At 43.7% G+C, this 22,576-nt stretch overlaps 1 protein-coding gene across 1 annotated transcript in view; it reads left to right on the top strand.

The window, feature by feature from the left end:
- Nucleotides 1–16,855, top strand: part of SEPTIN2 (septin 2) — a 60,118-nt gene extending 43,263 nt beyond the window's left edge. Inside the window, exons 7-10 of the mRNA XM_082252040.1 lie at nt 1,410–1,496; nt 3,111–3,165; nt 4,903–4,985; nt 16,552–16,855. Of these exons, the coding sequence (XP_082108166.1) occupies nt 1,410–1,496; nt 3,111–3,165; nt 4,903–4,983 (223 nt within the window). The 3' untranslated portion in view covers nt 4,984–4,985; nt 16,552–16,855. The remainder of the gene's footprint in view (nt 1–1,409; nt 1,497–3,110; nt 3,166–4,902; nt 4,986–16,551) is intronic.
- The last annotated feature ends 5,721 nt before the right edge of the window (nt 16,856–22,576 follow it).

Genomic DNA, 22,576 nt, shown 5'->3' with positions numbered 1-22,576 from the left:
TCATTTGCAGTCTGAAAGACTACAAAGGGGAGTGTTGCAGACTCTTGCTACTACAGGAAGGAGCTGTGGAATGGACAGAGTTTATCAGCAGGATATACTGACTACATATGTCACATGATACAAAGCTACAACTAAACCCAGAATATCAGGGGATCTGCAGACAACAGAGCAACATTGTACAGAGGTATGATCTATGCTGGGATTGATTACATTCAGTTCTAGTGAAAATGAATGTTGGAATTCAGCTTTAACTACCAAGGCTTCACTACAGGAGATTGTTTGCACACCCCTTTAAAGTTATACCAAAGCCTTCACCCTGATGCATCTGGGCACACGGGAGTCATTTTTGGGTGGTGCCTGTTTGCTTACCAGTAGGTTTTTGGCTTGTGAGGGGAAAATGAAAATACCTCAAGGACATATTAATTTCACTTGTTACTTTAGCGGCATCAAACTTAGGGACCCTAGAGTGCAAAGCAGTAATGCAAACCACTTGGCCGCTGTGTTCCTTCATACAGTTTGTACATGATTTGTCCTCCTGTATCCACTTGTCCAGCCATGCTCAGGCACTTGCTGTTATGGGGTGACAAGGCTTTGTCTTTTCTTTCCCAACTGTGTTTTTTCTGGTTACCCTGCACATGCACTTTCATTAAAAACTGTAAGCAGCTAGGCCCACATCTATTGCACAGGCATATTCCACTGTTGTCATCTGTAGGAAGTCCTCCTTGAGAAATGTCATGCAGCTAACGCCTGAGCGTGTGCTTGTATACGGGAAGTGGCTGCAAAGAGGCAGAATAAGTTCAGCTCTCAGATGCTAAAGGAAGTGTGAAAATTTTGTAATTTCTGATGGTACACAGCCTCTTGACATACTAGATGTCATCCAGTTAGAGTTTACAACTTTTTTAATATTGACTTTTCTTTCTGCATGTCTGTAATAGGATGATTGAAACCTTTAAAATCTATCTGCCAATAGAATAGGTATTTTTTGTAATGATCCAGTTCGAAGCTTTCCAACAAGGTATTTTTGTCAAATAGGTTTTGTGACCAAACTTGCGCTCCCTCTTTCTAGATTCTTTAGTGTAGCGCTGAGTGTGTGCACCTTTACCAGTTACTGAAACCATGCACTGTGGCAGTTTTCAGGTTTGAATATTTGTAACAGAGAATTAGTAAATCCTGCATAATTAATGCCTTATGAAAAGGAGGTAGGGGTCATTGTTTCAGTGACCACTCTTACAGTAAAGTCATTTTTAGATTTGTAGAAGATTTATGGAAAATATGGTGAAAAGTGATGATAGAAGCCAGAAACACTTGTCGTTTTAATAGGAATCTTCTGCTAAATACAAACCTTTTTGTGACTTTCTGGCTTCGAAGTAAAAATTTTTTTTTTTTTTTTTTTTTTTTTTTTTTTTTAGCACACACATGCAGGATCTTCAAGAGGTCACTCAGGATCTGCATTATGAAAACTTTCGTTCTGAACGCCTCAAAAAAGGTGGTGGCAGGTAAAGTATCTGCACGCTTATTATATCAAATGGATGTAAAAATGAGCCAGGTGGTATGCTGATTCTTTTCCTTTTAAATGTATCTAGCCATACTTTTTTGTATCCCTTCTGATAATATTAGGGGTGTTTTTCATTTGCAAAAGTAAACTTTGAAAAATAAATTGTACAAAATTAATATTTTCAGAATTCATGTTTTCGCATTGCTGTGTTCTGCTGTTGATAGTGTAAGCACTTGGAGCAAGACTGGGGCTAAAGTTTCACCAACCTTACAAAGGCCATCAGCTTATGTCTGTGTTTATAACTGAGCTCCTGTGTTCCAGTAATGCTAATAATTCTGTATATTGGATCCTAGGTTTAAGTAGGGCGGCACAGTGCTGTAGTGGTTAGTACTTTTGCCTAGTAACAAAAGGGTCATCCCAACCACGACACTACCTGCCTGGAGTTTGCATGTTCTCCCTGTACCTGTGTGGGTTTCCTCTGGGTACTCCGGTTTCCTCCCACACTCCAAAGACATGCTGGTAGATTAATTGGCTCCTGTCCAAATTGGCCCTAGTATGTGTATGTATGAATGTGAGTTAGGGACCTTCAATTGTAAGCTCCTTGAGGGTAGGGACCGATGTGAATTTTGTGAGTTAATGCTGTTAAGTAAAAATAGGCATCGCTGGAAAATTCTGCGACACAGGAGAATCTGGAAAACAGTTTGATTTAATTTCACTATATATATATATATATATATATATATATATATATATATATAATATATTGGTGTCCCTGCACCTATCAAACTTGGGGTACATTTACTGTGCACCTTTCTTCCTTCCCATACTCATTACTATCATGGTAGATGAGCCAGAATCAGAATTGGCAAGCAGAAAGCTGGTCAGTACTTTGGGTGTCCTTGGTTCTGGAGGGTCACTGGCCCAATATGAGGGTTGCGTGGTATATACAGGCAATACTTGAAGCTTAGGCCATCTAAACCTCCCATCTTCTTTTTTTTTTAACAATAAGATAGAGCAGTGGTCTCCAAACTGCGGCCCTTGGCATGCTTTTATCCGGCCCTTGGAGCATTCACTATTCCTCCCGCTGATACCAGACACTTTTCTGCCAACTGACATCAACAATGGGGCACAATTTTTCTCCCACAAACCAACAATGGAGCACTATTCCTCCCAATGACACCAATTATGGGGCAGTATTCCTCCCAATGACACCAATTATGGGGCAGTATTCCTCCCAATGACACCAATTATGGGGCAGTATTCCTCCCAATGACACCAACGATGGGGCAGTATTCCTCCCAATGACACCAACGATGGGGCAGTATTCCTCCCAATGACACCAACGATGGGGCACTATTCCTCCCCCTAATATCTAATGTGGTGAGGTTTACTCCCACTGATGGCAGGATAAAGTTCCACTCTTGCTGTCCAGTCCCGGTCCCCTCTAAAGTCTGAAGGACAGTAAACTTGCCCTTTGTTTAGAAAGTTTGGAGACCTCTGAGATGGAATATAAAGACATTGTTAATATTTAGAACTTTACCTTAAATTTTTGAATGATCAGATTGCTTAAAATCAGATGACCTTAATTTTACCTGCTGTTCTTTTTCTATATTAGTGTGGAGAACGTGGAGGTGTCAAAGGACCAGATACTGCTGGAAAAAGAAGCTGAGGTGAGAAATTCTCAAATTATTGCAGTCTGAGTAACTAGCTAACTTAAGCCTTGTACACACTACTAGTTTGGTTTTTTTTTTTTTTTGTTTTTTTTCTTTTTGTTCAACCCAGCGGGTTGCACTTTCTAAAGAATTTAGGGAAAAACTGCAGATATACATATAAAACGTATGTAGGGAGATTTGATTCATCTGTGTATAATCTGAGGCTATTCACTTCACTGGATATAAGAGAGGGTTTACCGCATTAAATATTTACAGTATTTATATGGAAAAAGGCATAAAGTTGTGGGACTTTGAGTGAGGTATCCAGTCATAAATAGTAGTATGAAATATTGTAAAATTGAATAATTTATTACATATTTCATTAAGGATACAGCAATATAAGAATCAATATAAATATTATACAAAACAAAAGCTGAACATGAAGTATATAAATTCATACAAATATATTTTTACATAATAATCAGTCAATGAATAAATAAATCCGTCAATAACTTGTATATATAAACAACATGTAATCAGTCTTCAAATGGTATATCTTCATATCTTATAGGCTCTATGCGTTTCGTGGCTCATTGTCCACTCTTCAGGAGCTAAGTTGAGACTTAGGTCTGTAAATGTAAATTGATATCCAATAAATATAGGAAAATAACGAAAAAATACCGAAAAAATAACCAATGCTCCAGAGTACATAAAGAATGCTACTTACTGAGGTAGTAATAAAGGCGAACTACCTCGGTAAGTAGCATTCGTTATGTACTCTGGAGCATTGGTTATTTTTTCGGTATTTTTTCGTTATTTTCCTATATTTATTGGATATCAATTTACATTTACAGACCTAAGTCTCAAATTAGCTCCTGAAGAGTGGACAATGAGCCACGAAACGCGTAGAGCCTATAAGATATGAAGATATACCATTTGAAGACTGATTACATGTTGTTTATATATACAAGTTATTGACGGATTTATTTATTCATTGACTGATTATTATGTAAAAATATATTTGTATGAATTGATATACTTCATGTTCAGCTTTTGTTTTGTATAATATTTATATTGATTCTTATATTGCTGTATCCTTAATGAAATATGTAATAAATTATTCAATTTTACAATATTTCATACTACTTATGACTGGAAACCTCACTCAAAGTCCCACAACTTTCTGCCTTTTTTCATATTTTTACCAGGGATGGAGGTCCAGTCATAAGGTTTTTTGCAGGTCATGATCCCCCCCCCCTTCTCTATTTACAATATTTACTGGCACTTTTTTTTTATTTTGCGGTAAATAACGCATTATCGTTTTTGTTTTTTTTACGGCATGCAATAATTTATGCAAATCAGTCACGTGACCATGTTATCACATGCGGTAAACGTTAGTGAATTGACCCCTTTGAGAGTGTATTGAGCTGAAAGGTACAATACACACAACAACCTACTAAAACTTTCTCTTGGTGCTGCATCACACAGTAGGAATGTTAACTGCAGCATGTGTCTATGTTGATGTATCAGATTTCACTCTTCTGAGTGACTCTCCTAATCACCCCTAATCCCCCCCAACCTTCGTCATATAGTATGCCCTGACAAAAGCACTACTAAAATTTTGCTTTAAAAACCAATCAAGCTGCATATGCTCAGCAAAAATGTAAACGGAGCGTGACCAGTTTTTACTTTCTACAAGAAAATGCATAGCTATAGAAGTTTGGATGTGTGATTTTGTTTTATTCTGTCTCGTAGCTTCGTCGAATGCAGGAAATGATTGCAAGAATGCAAGCTCAGATGCAGATTCAGAGACAAGAAGGCGATGCACACATGTAACGGTAAGGATACATTTTCTGCTGTGTATTTGGATGCATGCAGTTTTTTTTTAAACATTTTTCATATTTGAACGATTCAGTTCACAATTCTAGCAAAATAGAAAAGCATTATCAGAAAGAAACAAAGTCCCCCTTTTTTGTTTTCTTTTTTCAAAGAGTATGCAACGAAGTTTGTCCCAAGAATTTTTACATTCACTTACTATTGACTGACTCACTACCTCTACTGAAAGTCTGTTCCATGCATCAACTACTCCTTCAATAAAACAAATGTTTAAAAACATTGCCCTATTCCTTCCTCAGCCATAACTAGACAGCAAATAACCTTGATTAATGGTAGATTTAATAAAGGTGGACTTGGCCTTCTGATGGAACATGAAGGAAGGAATGTTCTTGTTGGCTGAGTCTAGAAGACATTTCCTTACTTTGGATAGAAATAGGTATTCATTCATATACCAATATACCATATATTCATATACCAATAATCATAAGGTCTACTTACCTCATCGGTTATCACCAACAATCTTTTATTCCCATTAATGTAATATTACCAGAAAATGTGTTGTATGCTGTTCGTTTCTAAGTTTACCTTTTGCACCTCAATAATGAAAGCAAAGTTCTGAGGTTTGCATGACAAATGGTGAAAGACACTAAGTGGATGTAAACCCTCACATATACCCAGTGAAGTGCATAGCCGCAGATGATGTATAGAGATAAAACCAATCTCCCTACATACGTTTTTAGATCTGCTGTTTTTCAGCTTTATATATTCTTTAGAAAGTGCACATCTTGTTAGAGATTTTCTCTTCCTGTTTAGAACTAGGAGTGGATTCTTGGCATACAGCCAGGACAGCTGATTGGAGGAAAAGTACACACCCCCACTCCATAGGCAGAGACCTGCAGAGCTGTGCTGTGATAAGACAAGCTCTCTGCTAATCTATTTATAGCAACCTCCCACAACACAAACTTCAGCCTGGTTTTATCTCAGTTGTAGAACTTGTCAGAAGTTGGGGGGCTCCTGCCAGGGTGGGGTGGGGGCTCCTGCCAGGGCCCCTCATCCTGCCTGGATCTGTTCTGAGGCCTGGTCCCCGCCATTCTGGGTCCCTGTATGCCTCGTGGTGCAGCCATTTTGATGTAGCCTGTGTGTTTCTTTACAAGGCAGCCATGTTTGTGTAGTCCGGCGGACATTTTCTTGTAGTTTACCATTGCAAATAGCTGTGGCCATGACAGTGAAGCCCTGTGGGTGGCAATTTTAGCGATGAGAGCCCCTCCTTATCCCTGGATCTTTTAGCTTCCTGATTGCTGCACATGTAGTGAAGAATTTCCTGGTGCTTGCAGGTACCTATGTCGGCGGGTGCTGAGTCTGGTGGGGTCCTCTCTGCTGAGGATTGCTCTGTGCTTTGTGCTTGGCGACCGGGTGGTGTTGTCCCACAGCAGTGTGTTACACTTTTGCGGGATCCCCCTGGTGACTCATTGAGTTCTTGGAGCACATTTCCCCACCTGATCCCCTCTCTGAGGCTGCGGGGCCCTCCCGGGTCCCAGCCATCCATCCATGCACTAACGGCACTGCATGGGACTGGAGTCCCTTGTGTCACGGGTGGGGGCGGCTTGTGGGCAAAGGGCTAGCAAAAAGCACCCCTTGCCTTCCCCTGCCCCATCTGTTTCATTTGATCCCGAATCTGATTATGCTGCTGCGGACGTGGGTCACCCTGCTGGGTCTGTGTCCACGCGCCTGGAATCCTGATAGTGAGGATGATTCCTCCAGGAAAAGGCACTGGTGGATGCACTGATTGTATCTGTGCATGGGACGCTGAAGATGGAGGACGTGGCTGAAGCTGCAACGGAGGCACAGGTATCCTTTGGCACTCGCAAGCTATCCAGAGCGGCAAAGTTGTTTCCTTTTCCCGCCTATTTTTACAGAATTTTTGCTAAAGAGTGGGGACGACCAAAGTGTCCCCGTGGGGTTCCTAAACGCTTTTACTAGGTGTTACCCCTATGAGGAGTCCCTTCTTAAGAAGTGGACTGTGCCACCGGTGGTGGACCCTCTGTTTTCCAGATTAAACAAGGCAACCATAATTCCAGTGGAAGAGTCCCCGGCCTTTAAGGATCAGGCTGACCAGAAGGGGGAGGCTGTGGACCGGATTATGTACACATTAGTGGGTTCGGCAATGAGGCCGGTATGTACCATTGCCCTATTGTCAAACTCTGAGACTAGTCTCTGTTTTGGCAGTAGTCCTTCGGCGTGTCTTTTGACTTCTAAGAAGGCCTTGACTGATCTTCCATTTTAAGGAAATCGTCTGTTTGGAGCTATCCTGGATGACCTCATTAAAGGTCTCACCGAGGGAGGTTACCTTTCTTCCACAGGCTATTAAGGGTAAGGAGCCTTGTTGTAGATGTGTACCTTCCTTCTCGGCACATAAGAAGTTTTTTTGTCCCTCAGGGTCGACTGACAAGGTCTTGAAGTTATTCAGGGCCTCCTCTGGTGGCTCCAAACGAAACTGGTCTGGCAAGCCGAGAGCAGGCTTCTCCAGATCAATGGACAAGGCTCCTTCAGCATGAAGGTGCGCCCTCCCCCGTATCAGGGGTGGGGGGGACGTCTTCACTGGTTTCCTGACCCGTGGACTTCCCTGGTGCAAGACAAGTGGGTTCACAAAGTTATTCGGTCCGGTTACAAGATCGAGTTTCGCTCTTGTCCCCCGGCAAGGTTTTTTCCTTCAAATCTGTGCCTGCCCACAGACCGGTTATAGGGTTTGTTTGGAGCAGTACAAGACCTGTTCCTTCAAGGGGTGATTGTCCCAGTTCCGACTTGTTTTCAGGTTTTTTTTTTTTTCTCAAGCCTGTTAACAGTCCCCAGGAAGGAAGGCAAAGTGAGTCCAATCCTGGACCTTTAAGGCGCTAAACTGCTTTGTGCGGGTACAGAAGTTCAGAATGGAGTCCATTTGAATGGTGGTGGCATCTGTACGTCTGGGATTTTCTTCCCCCTATCGACATCAAGGATGCTTACCTTCACATTCCAATATGTGGCAGTCACCACAGCGTTTTCTCCGCTTTTCTGTGGGAGAGGAGCATTATCAGTTTGTGGAGTTACCCCTCCGCTCCTCAGGTCTTCACAAAAGTGTTGGCTCCAGTGCTAGCTTTGCTACGCCAACGGGGGATCGCTGTTCTGGGCTACTTGGATGTTCTCCTTTTGCAAGCGGAGTCTCCCATCTGGTCTGGTGGACGACCTGGAGATCACAATATGAACTCTACAGGAGTTCGGCTGGATTCTGAATTTTCAGAAGTCTGTGCTGGTTCCGTCCACAAAGCTGGATTATTTGGACCTGACTCTGGACTTGGCCGTAGCCAGAGTGCTCCTTCCTCTGGATGAACTACAGAAATTGCAGGCTGCAATTCGCCTCCTGCTGTCCAACAAATGGTCATCACTCCGGACTTGCATGCTGAATGCTGGGCCTGATTGTGTCTACCTTCAATGCGGTTCCGTTTGCACAGTTCCATACGAGGTCCCTGCAAAAGTAGATTCTGACCTAATGGGGGCAAGACTCTGCAGTCTCTGGACAATTGGATCCGGTTGAGTCTGTTGCCGCCTTGGGATCTAAATTTGGAGCTTTCATCTCTACAGAAGCCTGCCTTTGAAAATATTTGGGAGATTACCCTGGTTACGCTGTCCCAGAAGGTGGACTTTTTTTGGTGGCTATCAGCTCTGCGCACAGGGTGTCCAGAATAACGCTGCCAGTTCTGTCGTTCACCTTTTCTTGTGATTAACAAGGATAAGGTGGTGCTTCGCCCCTGTCCGTCATTCCTTCCTAAGGTGGTCTCTGACTTTAATTTGAATGTAGACCTTGTGTTGCCTTCCCTGTGTCCCAGGCCTAAACATCCAAAGGAAATTGCCTTGGATGTGGCCCGGGCAATTAGGGTGTACCTGGCAGCTTTCAAGAAGTCACTCTATTTGTGTTCACGGGTGGACCTTGCAAAGGGTTGTCCGCTACCTCTGCAACCATTTCCAGATGGACCAGATAGACGGTGGTTCAGGCTTATTCCATCAGGGGTCAGGCTCCTACTTTCCCTGTCAAGGCGCACTCTGCTAGGGTGCTTAGTGCCTCCTGGGCCTTCCATTGTCAAGCGTCAGTGGCGCAGGTTTGCAAGGCGGTCATCTAGTCGTCGGTGCCCACATATACAAAATTTTATAAAATTTTATAAAGTGGCTGTGATGGCATTTGCGGATGCTTCCTTTGGCCGCAAGGTTTTGCAGGCTGCTTTTTAGGAGGACCTGATCCTCTTTGAGGGTGTACTGTTTTCTTCAGGTGGGCTTGAGTTGTTTTGGTTGAGCCCCTGTTGCCTGGTTGGCTAATATTTAGCCTTGGGAATTTTTTTGGTGTTTCGCACCCCTCACGTTTACCACTGCTTTGGAATGTCCCAATTGTTATGAATATCAGGAGCTGTGTCCGTCAATGAACGAAAGAGAAAATGGGATTTCTCTATAATCCATTCACAGACACGCAGCCATATCTTCATAAGCGGTGTGGGTTATGCTGCCCCCTGCAGGAGTAGTCTAGGCAGTACGTTGGTACAAGTACAATGTTTTTAGCATATACACGCCCACGGAGCTGTCCCTCCAGACATAACCCTCACAGACATAGCCCAGCACATCAGTTTGTTTCTGCCTAGAGAAGGAGTAGGATCTAGGTTTCCTGTTGGGACTCTGGTCTCAATTTTTTTTTTATTCTTTTCAGAATATTTTCTTTTATTTCTCTTTACTCACTTGCTAGCTAGTGTTGAAGGAAGACTTTTCCTGGTGATCTACAAGCAATGATGCCGGCTGGGGCTTCGCACTGGATAATCTAGATCCTCATTGTCCCCCTAGCCTGGCCTACTAGCATGCGCAGGTTATAGTCCTGACCTAGGCCTAGCCACGACAGTGCCCCTTTTCCAGAGGGGGACGAGCCTGCGAGCAGATGCCTGGCCAGGACGCGACGACATGGAACACCCTGCTGGCAGCACCCCCACTTCGGGTGGAAGGCAGTCTGCCCGGAGCGGAGCCCAACTGGTCCATGGTATTGTGAGTAAATGTGCCCCCCTTTGCCCCTGCTGGCCTTGGGGGGGGGGGGCCCTCTCCTGGGGATAATGGGATTTGTGCCTCCAAAACAAAATCCCCCTGGCCTGCCCGTTCTATGTGTCCTATCCTCCCCCCCTCCCTGTCTCTCCGGTGGCTGTGTGTCTGGAGCGCCTGGTGCCCTGTGTGTGTGTGTCTGTGTGTGTGACATGGTACCTTGGGCTTGATGGTTCCTGAGGCTTCCATGTGTCGGTCCCTGCCCGCATGGCTCGCCGTGGGCGCTGCCGTCTTAGGTGTGGGCAAAGTGAATTTTTCCCCATAGACTTGTATGGGGCTGCCATTTTCCCTGAACCTCCTATTGATCTGCATGGGCAACCATTTTTGTGTAGCTCTTGCGCTATGCTGAACATCATGACCTTTCCTCAGGCGACATCACTTCCTGTGCATTTGTTTCCTGCTGCTGGCCAAGGTCACTTCCTGTCTCTGTTCCAGCAGCATGGAGGATCAGGAGGACGGTTTGTCTGAGGTGATGCAGTACTTGGGGTCCCTGCGGACGTATCCTTGCACATTCTACTGTCAGTTTAGTTTATGGGGTTCCCTGCAGAACGATGTGTTCGGTGATGGGTGCCGCGATCAGCGCTCTTAACCGATTGCGCACAGTATATTTACTGCGGCAGTCAGCCCCGGCCAGGCAGAGTAACGTAGATCTACGTCGCTAGCCTGTGACCGGCTTTTGAGCCAATAGCGGGCGCCCGCTGAGGCGCGTTCACGGAGGAGTCAGTTATTTCATATAAAAATAAAAAAAAAGTGAAAAATATTGTTATTTTTGCAAAATTTACGCTCTTTTTTTGTTTATAGCGCATTATCAAAAAATCACACAGGTGATCAAATACCACCAAAAGAAAGCTCTGTTTGTGGGAAAAAAAAGGATGTGAAATTTGTTTAGGTACAGCGTCGCATGATCGCGCAATTGTCCGTTAAAGTCACGCATTACAAAAATCGCAAAAAAAAACCCTGGTCAGGAAGGGGGTAAAATCTTCCGGGGCTTAAGTGGTTAAAGCTACAGTACTCCGGTTTTTGCAAATTGCAATATGGAGTCCCAAAGTGTGATATCACCCTGAGACCCACTCTGTGCGACTCCCGGACAGTGCGGGTTGTAGTTGCTGGCCACGATTTCAGCAGCTCTGGAATGCCTGGTGACTAAAGTTGATTTAGTCATTAAAAAGGTTAACTTTAAACATATTGGACTAGGTGGGACTTTAGATGAGACCCAAGCTGGTGTTGCCCGGCGTCTCCATCCCTATAACGAGAAACAAAATGAGGTTGAGGGATTGTAAGAGGTGCATGAAAGTCAGCCAGCCCCCAGTCTGATGTACTCACCCTCCAGTCTGTCACCAACCTAAGGTTAAAAAGGTTAACAGCCGAAAATGGTCGCTGCCTTCTCCATCTATGGAGGTGTCCTCTGATTCAGAGACTGAAGAGGTTGCCCCGGATGCGCCCCTTCCTGAGGGGTCACTGTCCTCGCAGTCAGATGGTGAAGAGGACCTGTATTCTTCAGCTGCAGCGTGGTAATGCGCTTTAGTGGAAGCCCTGATTATTTCAGTACGGGACACTTTAAAATTGCCTTATGAGCCCATGCCGGCAGGGACGCAGGTGGCTTTTGGCTCCCAGAAGTATCGGAAAGCTGGCAAGGTTTTCCCTTGTCCTGACACTTTTCAGGATATTGTGAATGACCAGTGGCGGCGCGTTAAGCACGTGTGCCAAGCAGTTGTGCCAAAACGCTTTAAATGCTGGTATCTTTTTGCTGAAAAGGTCTCCAACTGGTGGCCAGTGCCACCTAAAGTGGACCATCCTGTCTCCAGATTAAACAAATCTACCCTTGTGCCTGTGGAAGATTCCCCGGTCTTTACGGACCCGTTGGACAGGCGGGTGGAATCCCTTTCCCGTCATCTTCATGTGTTTGCATCTGTTTTAGTGTCTCAGACTGTGACGGAGTGGATTAGGGGTTTGTGGGAGACTTTGAACCCAGAGACTGTTCCTCTGGAACAGCTGGAACTGTTGGACCAGGTGATCCAGGCTCTGGTGTTTCTCTGTGATGCGTCTATGGATGCGGCTCCCCTGGTGGCCAAGGTTTCAGCCGTGGGCATTGCCTTGAGATGCATGGTTTGGCTGACCAAGCTTCTAAGAAGGCTTTAGCTGACCTCCCCCTTTCTGGGAGAGTGTTTGTTTGGCGACTCATTGGATGAGTTGATCAAGGGCTTGACTGGCGGGAAGAGTACTCTTCTTCCTCAATCCTCCAAGGGTAAGATTCCCCGTACTAAGCAGGGTCCTTCTTTTTCTGCTCACAAGCGTTTTTCTTTTTTCGTGCCTCCGGGACACATGAAAAAGTTAAGCCGTTCAGAGCTTCTGGAGGGGCTAAAAAGCATTGGGGCAAGCCCAAGGCCGGTCAGTCAGGTGCTGCTGACCAGTCCTCTTCAGCATGAAGGGGTGCCTTCACCCAGTTTAGGGGTGGGGGAGACGCCTGCGCTTCTTTCGGGAATCCTGGACTTCCTTCATTCAGGACGATTGGGTTCGCAAACTGATTTGTTCCAGGTACAAGATCGAATTCTGTTCCCGACCAGGGGACAGGTTTTTTTCAGTCAAATCTTCACCTGTCTCCAGAGCATTTGAAAGATCTGCGGGGGGCTGTGCGAGATCTCCTGGCTCAAGGGGTGATTGAGCTGGTTCCTCAGCAGAAACGCTCTCACAGTTTCTATGCAAACCTGTTCACGGTGCCTCAGAAAGGAGGGCAAGGTGTGCCCAATTCTGGACCTCAAGACTCTGAACCGCTTTGTGCAGATGCAGACGTTTTTGCATGGAGTCCATTCAGTCAGTGGTGGCATCATTGAATCAGGGGGATTTTCTGGCCTCCATCGACCTCAAAGATGCGTATCTCCACGTCCCCATTACTGCGGGATACCATCAAATCCTCCGCTTTGCTGTGGCCGAGGAGCACTTTCAATTTGTGGTGTTACCCTTTGGTCTTGCCTCGGCTCCCAGAGTATTTACCAAGGTCCTGGCCCCACTGCTGCACTTGTTACGCCAGTGAGGTGTCTCAATTGTGGGATATCTGGAAGATATCCTGTTGCGAGCAGTCTCCCACTTGGATCTGCTGGGCAACGTCTCTATCACGATTCAGACCCTTCAGGAATTCGGGTGGATGATCAATTTAAAAAAATCTGCTCTGACGCCTTCAGTACAGGTCACTGATCTGGGGCTGACTCTCGACTCTGCTCTGGCGAAGGTCTTTCTCCCCCTGGACAAACTTCAGAAGCTGCAAAAAGCAGTCAGGTTGCTGATGGAGACCGATCAGTCTTCCTTGCGGGCTTGTATTGTGGGCCCTGGGTCTGATGGTTTTGACCTTCGAAGCAGTCCCGTTTGCTCAGTCTCACTGGAGATCCTTGCAAAAGGAGATTCGGGCGAAATGGAACAGAGATCCTCGGTCGCTGGACCAGAAGATTTGCTTGACCCATCTTACATAGGCGGCTCTTTCTTGGTGGCTTCAGTCTCCTGTCCTGTGCCAGGGCAAATCCTTCCTGCCGGTGTTTTGGACGGTGGTCACCACGGACGCCAGCCTGTCAGGGGTGGAGTTCTGGGGAAGCTCTGTGCCCAGAGATCCTGGTAGTCGGCGGAGTCTTCCTTGCCGATCAATATTCTGGAGCTGAGACCGATCAAGCTCTGCCTGCATCACTGGATGAGTCGGCTACGCGGCTCTCCGGTTCGGATTCAGTAGGACTATGCCACAGCCGTTGCTTACATCAATCATCAAGTGGGCACCAAGAGTGCTCTGGCGGCCAAGGAGGTGGCCCGAGATTCTGTTTTTGGCGGAAGCCAATTTCCGGCTCTTTCCGCAGTCCACATTCTGGGTGTGGAGAATTGGCAGGCGGATTACCTGAGTCGTCAGGTGTTGGATCAAGGGGAATGGTCCCTTCATCCGGAGGGGTTTCATCTCCTGTGTGTCCGGTGGGGTACTCCGGACGTGGATCTTTTAGCATCCCGTCTCAACAGAAAAGTTCAGCGGTTTGTGGCCAGGTCTCAGGATCCTCTGGCTGATGCCACAGACGCTCTGGTGGCTCCTTGGAGCCAGAATCGGCTGATTTATGCCTTTCCTCCGCTCATACTCCTGCCGCCATTTCTTCGCCCGGTGGTGATAAAAGGCATTCCGGTCGTTCTGGTGGCACCAGACTGGCCTCATCGGTCTTGATACGCAGAGCTGGTAAAAATGGTCGTGGATCCTCCATGGCATCTTCCTCTGCAGGGAAGATCTACTTTCTCAAGGACCGATCTTCCATCCTGCTTTACGGTTGTTGGCTTTAACGGCTTGGCTGTTGAAAGCAAGATGTTAAAGGATAGAGGTCTGTCTGACTCTGTGATTCCGACTTTTTTGAAGGCCAGAAAGTCGACCTCCAGGAAGATGTATCATCATACGTGGAAATCGTACATTTCATGGTGTGAATCACTGCAACTGCACCCTCGCTTGTTTTCTGTAGCTAGGGTTTTGGCCTTTTTACAAAAAGAGGTTGAGCAGCACTTGGCGTTGGGGTAATATCAAGGGCCAGGTGTCGGCCTTGGCTATTTACTTCCAATGTCTGTTGGCTACTAATAGCTTCATTCACACTTTTATGCAGGGGGTGCGTCATCTGGCTCCTCGGAGGAGATCCCTGTTGCCGCTGTGGGATCTCAATCTGGTTTTGTCTGTTTTTCAAAAGCCTCTCTGAGATTAGGGAGATTTCTCTGCTTTCCATGTCCCAGAAGGTTGCCTTCCTAGTGGCTATCACTTCTGCTCGCAGAGTTTGAGTTGGCGGCGCTATCCTGTCTGCCTTATTTGGTGGTCCACAGGGATAAGGTGGTGTCGGATTTTCATCTTAATGAAGACATAGTGTTGCCTTCCTTATGTCCTAAGCCTCAACATCCCAAGGAGATTGCCTTGCACTCTCTGGATGTGGTTCGGGCGATAAAGGTTTATCTGATGGTTACTGAGTCCTTTAGAAACTCGGACTCTTGTTCTTACGGACGGTCCTCACAAAGGTTTGGCTGCGTTCGCTGCGACCATTTTGAGATGGATCAGGCAGACTGTTGTTCAGGCTTATTCACTCAAGGGTCAGGTTCCTCCTTTCCCTGTGAAGGCTCATTCTACTAGAGCGCTGAGTGCTTCTTGGGCTTTTCACCATCAGGCCTCAGTTGTACAAGTTTGTAAGGCAGCGACTTGGTCGTCTGTGCACACCTTTACCAAATTTTACAAGGTGGATTTGTTGGCTTCTTTGGACGCCTCTTTTGGCCGCAAGGTTTTGCAGGCTGCTGTTTCATAAGAGAATGTTTTTTTCTTATTCTCTTAGGGGTATTTTACCTGGGTGAGCTCATGTTGTTTTGGTTGAGCTTCATGTTACCCAGTTGGCTAGGTTTAGCCTTTGAAGTTTACATTCCTTTCTAGTTGCGTTGTCCCACCCTTGATGCCTATACTGCTTTGGGACGTCCCACACAGCTCATGAAGATGAGGCTGCGTCGGTCAATGGATGATAGAGAAAATACGATTTTTGTAAGCTCTTACCGTAAAATCTTTTTCTCTGATGTCCATTGACAGACGCAGCACCCGCCCCTTTGAATTGGGGATTTTTTTTTTTGTCTTCACTGTTTGCAGCTAAACTGATGTGTTGGACTGTGTCTGTGAGGGTTATGTCTAGAGGGACAGCCCGTGGGCATGTATATGCTAAAACTTTGCATATACAGCATAACCCACGCAGCTCATGAAGAGGAGGCTGCGTCTTTCAATGGACATCAGAGAAAAAGATTTTACGGTAAGATCTTACAAAAAAAATTTGACTTACTGCAAAATCCATTTCTCTGATGTTAATTGACAGACACAGCACCCACCCCCATGTGGAGTTATAATTCTCCTGACACGGCTTGTAATAAAACTGAGTGACTATAGCAGGGAAAGGGAGTATAAACCCTGGGACTGCCTATGGGTGTAGCCAGAAGTAGGGGCAGTATAACCCAATGGTCAAGAATGACAGGAGCTGTATCCGTCAATGATCACCAGAGAAATTAATTTTACGGTAAGTCAAAAATCCTTTTTTTTTTTTTTTTTTTTTTTGCCTGCAAAAAGATGTGAATTTATTTTTTTTAAAAAAAGGTAAACGTGTCCTTTTTAATTTTAAAGATCTAAAATGATAGAAACAGAGGCTGCCGTTATTGAACATGCTAGTTGTCTGGCTTTCATTCTCAACATCTGGCCTCGATATTTCGATTGACGCAGTACAAGTTTGCAAATACTTCTGACTTGATCTGAATACTGCTGCCACGCCACTCTTAGAAAGTAAAGCCACTAGATCAGCACAACAGCTGCACTAATAGACTCTCAGCAATGGCAGCCCCTGTATTTCTCGGACAGGTTTATTTTAAAGCATAGACTTGTTTACATGCTGCTTCTCTGTTTTACTATGTGTTAATGCACTGTTTTTTTTTTTTTTTTTTTTCTTTCAGGCCTGGATTTACAATTCACAACAGGAGCTGCAGTCGAAGATCTGTTCTCTTTGGCTTGTTGTGATGTTAAGATGCTGACATTTTAAGATTTGCCAGCTTCACAAAGCTGGAGTTGTCAGAGGCATAGATTTATGCCGTGCACACGCTGTATAGAAGCACACTTTTTTCATATGTAAATCTTTTTAGAAACTTTGCTCTGTTACACCATAGTCTACTTACTGTTACACAACATACACACAAATTGGCACAGATATATAAACGTGGAAATGCATCTAACTATTCAAAATATCACAAGTAGAGACATCAATTTTACGTTACATTGCATGTCTTTTTTCCCATAGGGTTATTGTACCACTGTTAATGAGCAGCTGTCACTAGTGGACCAGTCTGTAAAAGTTGACCAGTTGTTAAAATTCACCCTTTATTTAAAACAAATAGGCACATTTCAGCATTCCAAAATTGCATGTTTTTTTTTTTTTCTTCTTTTGCTTGCTGTGAAAATAAAAAAGGTCACTTCCTGGGCAGCCAAAATCCTAGTCCTGAATACCAAGTGCACAAAAATGGTTGCTGACATGTACGTATATCTAGCTACCAGCCATACTAAGGTTTTAATTACTTGAGCATACATTCAACTGTTTACGTTAAGCAAATCTCTTTCATATGTGTTGGGTAAAAAAACCCTTGAAAAAGCTTTTTATGCTGTAAGCCAGGCATCATTCAAGACTTGAGCGGACGGACAAGAAACGTGACTATTCCAAAATAAATATAAACTGATTTGTTCTTTTACTGAAGTTAAATAAGCAAATCTGTATGTTTACAATAAATCAAAAGTGCCTTTTTGTATCTATTTTTACCATTATATTGAACTGCAGTTACTGAAAGAAAACCTAAGAGATCTGTAGGATGACATAGTTGACCTTAAATTGGTATGCGAGCGGTACACAGTATAATTTCCAACCCAGCTGAATGAAAAAAAAAAGTACAGATTTGCTGTACTAACACAAGCAATGTTTGTGTGGCGATGTCATCACAACACTTCCTATGGCTGGCAGTGCAGTGCCACTGCCTTGCAATTAACAGCAGTGTTGCCTGGAATGTAGGCTCTTTAGGTATCTGATGTACCTGATAGACCGCCAAATAGGTAACTGATGAAGCACACAAAGCAGGCAGGCAATGCTGTTGCGGATTGTGATACAGTGGGGCAGTAGGTTAATACACTCAGCCTTGTAGCGGGCAGTGCTGTTGTTGGCAGGATTTTAAGGTAGGAAACTCTATATAAGAGAGCCACAAAAATAATTAGTTCTAAAGAACTGTATAGATAGAGTAAGACATGGTACCAAATGTACTGAAATATATTTTGGGTTTACATACACTTAAAAATTCATCCGTTTTTATGCTAAGCTGTAAGTCTTGACAGCTTTTTAGGTGGCCTAAGGAAGATCAGATTAAGCAGCTACCACCATACCCATGTAAGCATAATGTTTTCTTTACAAATAGTTACCACAGCTCTCTTGGTCTCGCCGAGGCCCATCTCTTTTTACTCCTCTCTGCTCCTTAAGGTTTTATAGTGTGAAAAACTGCCTTGCTGAGCAATAATGAGCCAAGCCTACAAGAAACCGAAGTGCACAGAGAGCTGATGTTACTGTTTGCAGGATACAGCTCCCTGAGTTCTTATTGTCCTGGGGTGCTGTGGAAATTAATCAAGTGCACCAGTTTTATCTTTCAGTACCGTTTAAGTTGATATCAGAAGCACATTATAAAACATTAATGTATCTAAAAAGAAAATGCCTCTTTAAAATCATGTAAAATAACTTATGACTGCGAAATGTAGTTTAAGGTCTTCTAAGATATTAGCATTGTTGTAATGCATAAACAAGGTTAAATATGAATCTTAATTGAATAGTATTTGCATACTGACTGTTTATGTTGAGAAATTTTACCTGTTTTCTTCTGTGCCATGAGTGCCATTACTGATTACTGACTTGTTAATGCAGTTAGGATAGTTCTCATGTCCTAAGCAAGGTCCACAACATTTTATATCTGGGTTACTGTTTAAATACTCTGAGGTTCTTTTTCTAAAACTGGAGAAACAAAATCTGGTGCAGCTGTGCATGGTAGCCAATCAGCTTCTAACTTCAGCTTGTTCAATTAAGCTTAAAAAAAAAAAAAAAAAAAAAACCTGGAAGCTGGTTTCTGTGCAGAGCTGCATCACATATTGCACTTTCCAGTTTTAGTAAATCCACCCCAATGGTAGCAACTGGTTTCTATAGTGGAGCTACACTCCTGAGCTAATGTGAAATGGCAGGTTACAAATAATGTGTCAAAGTTATGGCAACCATAAATGACCCCCTTCTCCCAAGCTCCTCCTCTCTGACCGTCATGTTGAAGTTGAAGCAAGATGCTCTGCTCCTGCTACATGTATGTGGGGAAAGTGTGTGGACTGTCACCCTAACAGGAGGCAGAAACAATGGATGATCTTTGTACCAATAGATGTCAATACGTTGCTCGTGCAACAGCTGAAAATGTACAGATTAGCGAAACTTCAGTAACTCGTTCAGCTGAAACTTCTACTTTCTGGAGCATACCCCTAGGGCATGTGAGATCATACTCCACTTTTACAAATTACATTTTTTCTCTTTCAAGCATTAGGTCATATTCTTTATTATACAGTATATTGGCTAGGGCTCCCTATAACCACAGCTCATCATATGTGAATTGTTTGTCTATTAGATGAACTGTGATCTTCTAGTACATGGAAACTACAACATCTGCATGTCATTCCAGATTTGTCTTTCAAGCAGGGTTTTTATGTTGAGTGGAAAATGATTCTTCCCCTGCCATCTAAGAACTTACCCTTTTTTTCTCCATTTGAAACAAATGAGAGATTAGGATTTTAAAATAGCAATTTAGGTTTCTACTGGCTGAAAACTATTTTAACAGTTTGTAAACCATTCCCGTAGTAGTAAAACTACTGTGAATTTTAATAAGTCCAATAATAACACAATGGGCATAATACACACTTTTATATTTGTGTCTGAAATAAGAGTGGTCTGTGTTGTCCCATAACAACAAGTCAGAAAAAGTACTTATTTTTTTCAATCCCCATGAGCACCCTTGGGTGCTTCAAATCCAGGGTTCTTGAACTGGCAATTTTCTGGTTTAATTCTGAGAAGGCCCACACCTCCCATGCATTTCATACCCCTCTCCTGTCTCATCACTGTGATTGGCAGCTTTATTGGTCAGTGGGATGGTGCTGGAGAGGTCGTAGAAGCCAAAGACAACCAGTAAGTGACTGCCTGCCAGACACCCCAGGATATGGGGCACACAGGCAGCTCATGGCAAAATCGGAATCTATCCTGCATTTAATGTTTACAGGCAACAGCAGATATTTAAAGCGACAGGTATAATTTTACAAAGAATGCTGTTGTGTAATGTCTCAACATTTTTCAGAGCAGTCAGGTTGTGGCATTTTTAATCCAGAGGAGATCTAAAAACTGGCCTCTACTATATAATTTTCTTTTGGTAGTGATGGTGCTCAACCTGTGGCCCTCCATCTGTTGCAGAACTACAAGTCCCATGAGGCATTGCATGGCTGACAGTTACAAGCATGACTTCCAAAGGGAGAGGCATGATGAGACTTGTAGTTCCACAACTCCTGGATGGCCACAGGCTGAAAACCCATGATTTATTGGTCAATGTTTACAAGAAAACACAGAAAGGTATGCGTGAGAATAGACATTGTGAAACTCAGTCTCTATGGCTAGCATGGTGGCTAATTTTTTTATCCCTTCTGAGTCTCAAAATTGTTCATTGTAAGGTGTTGGGTGCCCTAATGACCCATAGAAAGGCTCCAGAAGTGAGAAGGCTTGAGACCAAAGCTCCACCTGTATAGGAAAATATAGATGTTGATTAGATTTACTTTTCCCACAATGTTGTATGTTCTTTTTAACTATCAATAGCTGGACAATGCAGTTGCTGAAAGCAATGCACATATTAGTTGGCCATGAAAAAACATTTTTTTGCATAATAAGTAGTTGCAGCATACAGTTAAAAGAATCAAAACAGCCAAAGCATTTATTTGGGTGGCAATTGTTAATTTCCGTTGAAAACCATCTGTCTTCTGCGTGATCAGAGGTCCCTTACATTGAGGTTAAATTATGTGCCTTTGTTTTTTTTTTTATACAGAAGTTTGAGTGTGTTTGTTTTTTTCATCTGTACACATTGCTGATTTTATCAGTAAAGACTAACCACTAGTCTGCATATTGTAAGTGCTTATATTACACAATGTGAATTGAAATGCCTTGTATCCACTTAGTTTTCTTTTATGTAGTTGATAAGCTGCAGTATTATTTGAATCACTGCCATACTGTATGTTACAGGGGATGTACCACTCCGACTTTACATGATTTATCCCCAAAGTACAAATTTTCTAATGATTTTTTGTATTCTGTTTTCTACAATGGTGGCAGCTTTTTGGTATTTGACAGTTTTTTTTGTATTACAACATTTTAAAGGAATAAACTTTTGTGTTGAAAGTAGAAATGTCTACCACCGCCCTTTTGTTTTAATTGGTGTAATTCATATATATTTTTTTTTTTTTTAAAACGTGATATACAGTATATACTATGCACAAAATAATGCTAAATAGTTCATGTATTTGTATGGGAACAAAAATTGCTACTGGTTATTTGAAAAGATATTTTCCCTGTATTCTCCCAGACTTTAAAAAGGAATGCTCCATTTACATCAGGGGTCTTCAAACTATGGCCCTCCAGTTGTTCAGGAACTACAGTTCCAATCATGCAGTAGTGAGTGTACAGCTTGTATAACAGTGCAAATTTGCTTTCCCCTCAAAATAACTCCAAACACAGCCATTAATGTCTAAACCGCTGGCAACAAAAGTAAGTGCACCCCTAAGTGACAATGTCCAAATTGGGCCCAAAGTGCTAATATTTTGTGTGGCCACCATTATTTTCCAGCACTGCCTTAACCCTCTTGAGCACGGAGTTCACCAGAGTTTCACAGGTTGCCACTGGAGTCCTCTTCCACTCCTACATGACGTCATCACCGAGCTGATGGATGTTAAGAGACCTTGCGTTCCTTCACCTTCCATTTGAGGATGCCCACAGATGCTCAATAGGGTTTAGGTCTGGAGACCTGCTTGGCCAGTTCATCACCTTTTACCCTTAGCTTCTTTAACAAGGCAGTGATCGTCTTGGGGGTGTGTTTGGAGTCGTTATCATGTTGGAATACTGCCCTGGGGTCCAGTGTCCGAAGGGAGGGGGATCATGCTCTGCTTCATTATGTCACAGTACATGTTGGCAATCCTGGTTCCCTCAATGAACTGTAGCTCCCCAGTGTCGGCAGCACTCATGCAGCCCCAGATCATGACACTCCCACCACCATGATTGACTGTAGGCCAGACACACTTGTCTTTGTACTCCTCACCTGGTTGCCGCCACACATGCTTGACACCATCTGAACCAAATAAGTTTGTTAGTCTCATCAGACCAAAGGACATGGTTTCACTAATCCATGTCCTTAGTCTGCTTGTCTTCAGCAAACTGTTTGCGACCTTTCTTGTGCATAATCTTTAGAAAAGGGTTCCTTCTGGAATGACAGCCATACAGACCAATTTGATGCAATGTGTGGCAAATGATCTGAGCACTGACAGGCTGACCCCCACCTCTTCAACCTCTGCAGCAATGTTGGCAGCACTTATACGTCTATTTTCCAAAGACAACCTCTGGATATGATGCTGAGCACGTGCACTCAACTTATTTGGTCGACCATGGCGAGTCCTTTTCTGAGTGGGATCTGTCCTGTTAAACTGCTGTATGGTCTTGGCCACAATGCTGCAGCTCAGTTTCAGGGTCTTGGCAATCTTCGTATAGCCTAGGCCATCTTTATGTAGAGAAAATACTTTTTTTTTTTCCCCCAGATCCTCAGAGTTCTTTGCCATGAGGTGCCATGTTGAACTTACAGTGACCAGTATGAGAGAGTGAGAGTGATAACCCCTAATTTA

This window comes from Pelophylax lessonae, assembly GCF_965119305.1.
Source record: "Pelophylax lessonae genome assembly, chromosome: 3".
In the NCBI taxonomy this organism is placed as follows: Eukaryota; Metazoa; Chordata; class Amphibia; order Anura; family Ranidae; genus Pelophylax; species Pelophylax lessonae.
The sequence above is the reverse complement of the archived record's forward strand: the minus strand, read 5'-3'. Positions and strand labels throughout refer to the sequence as shown.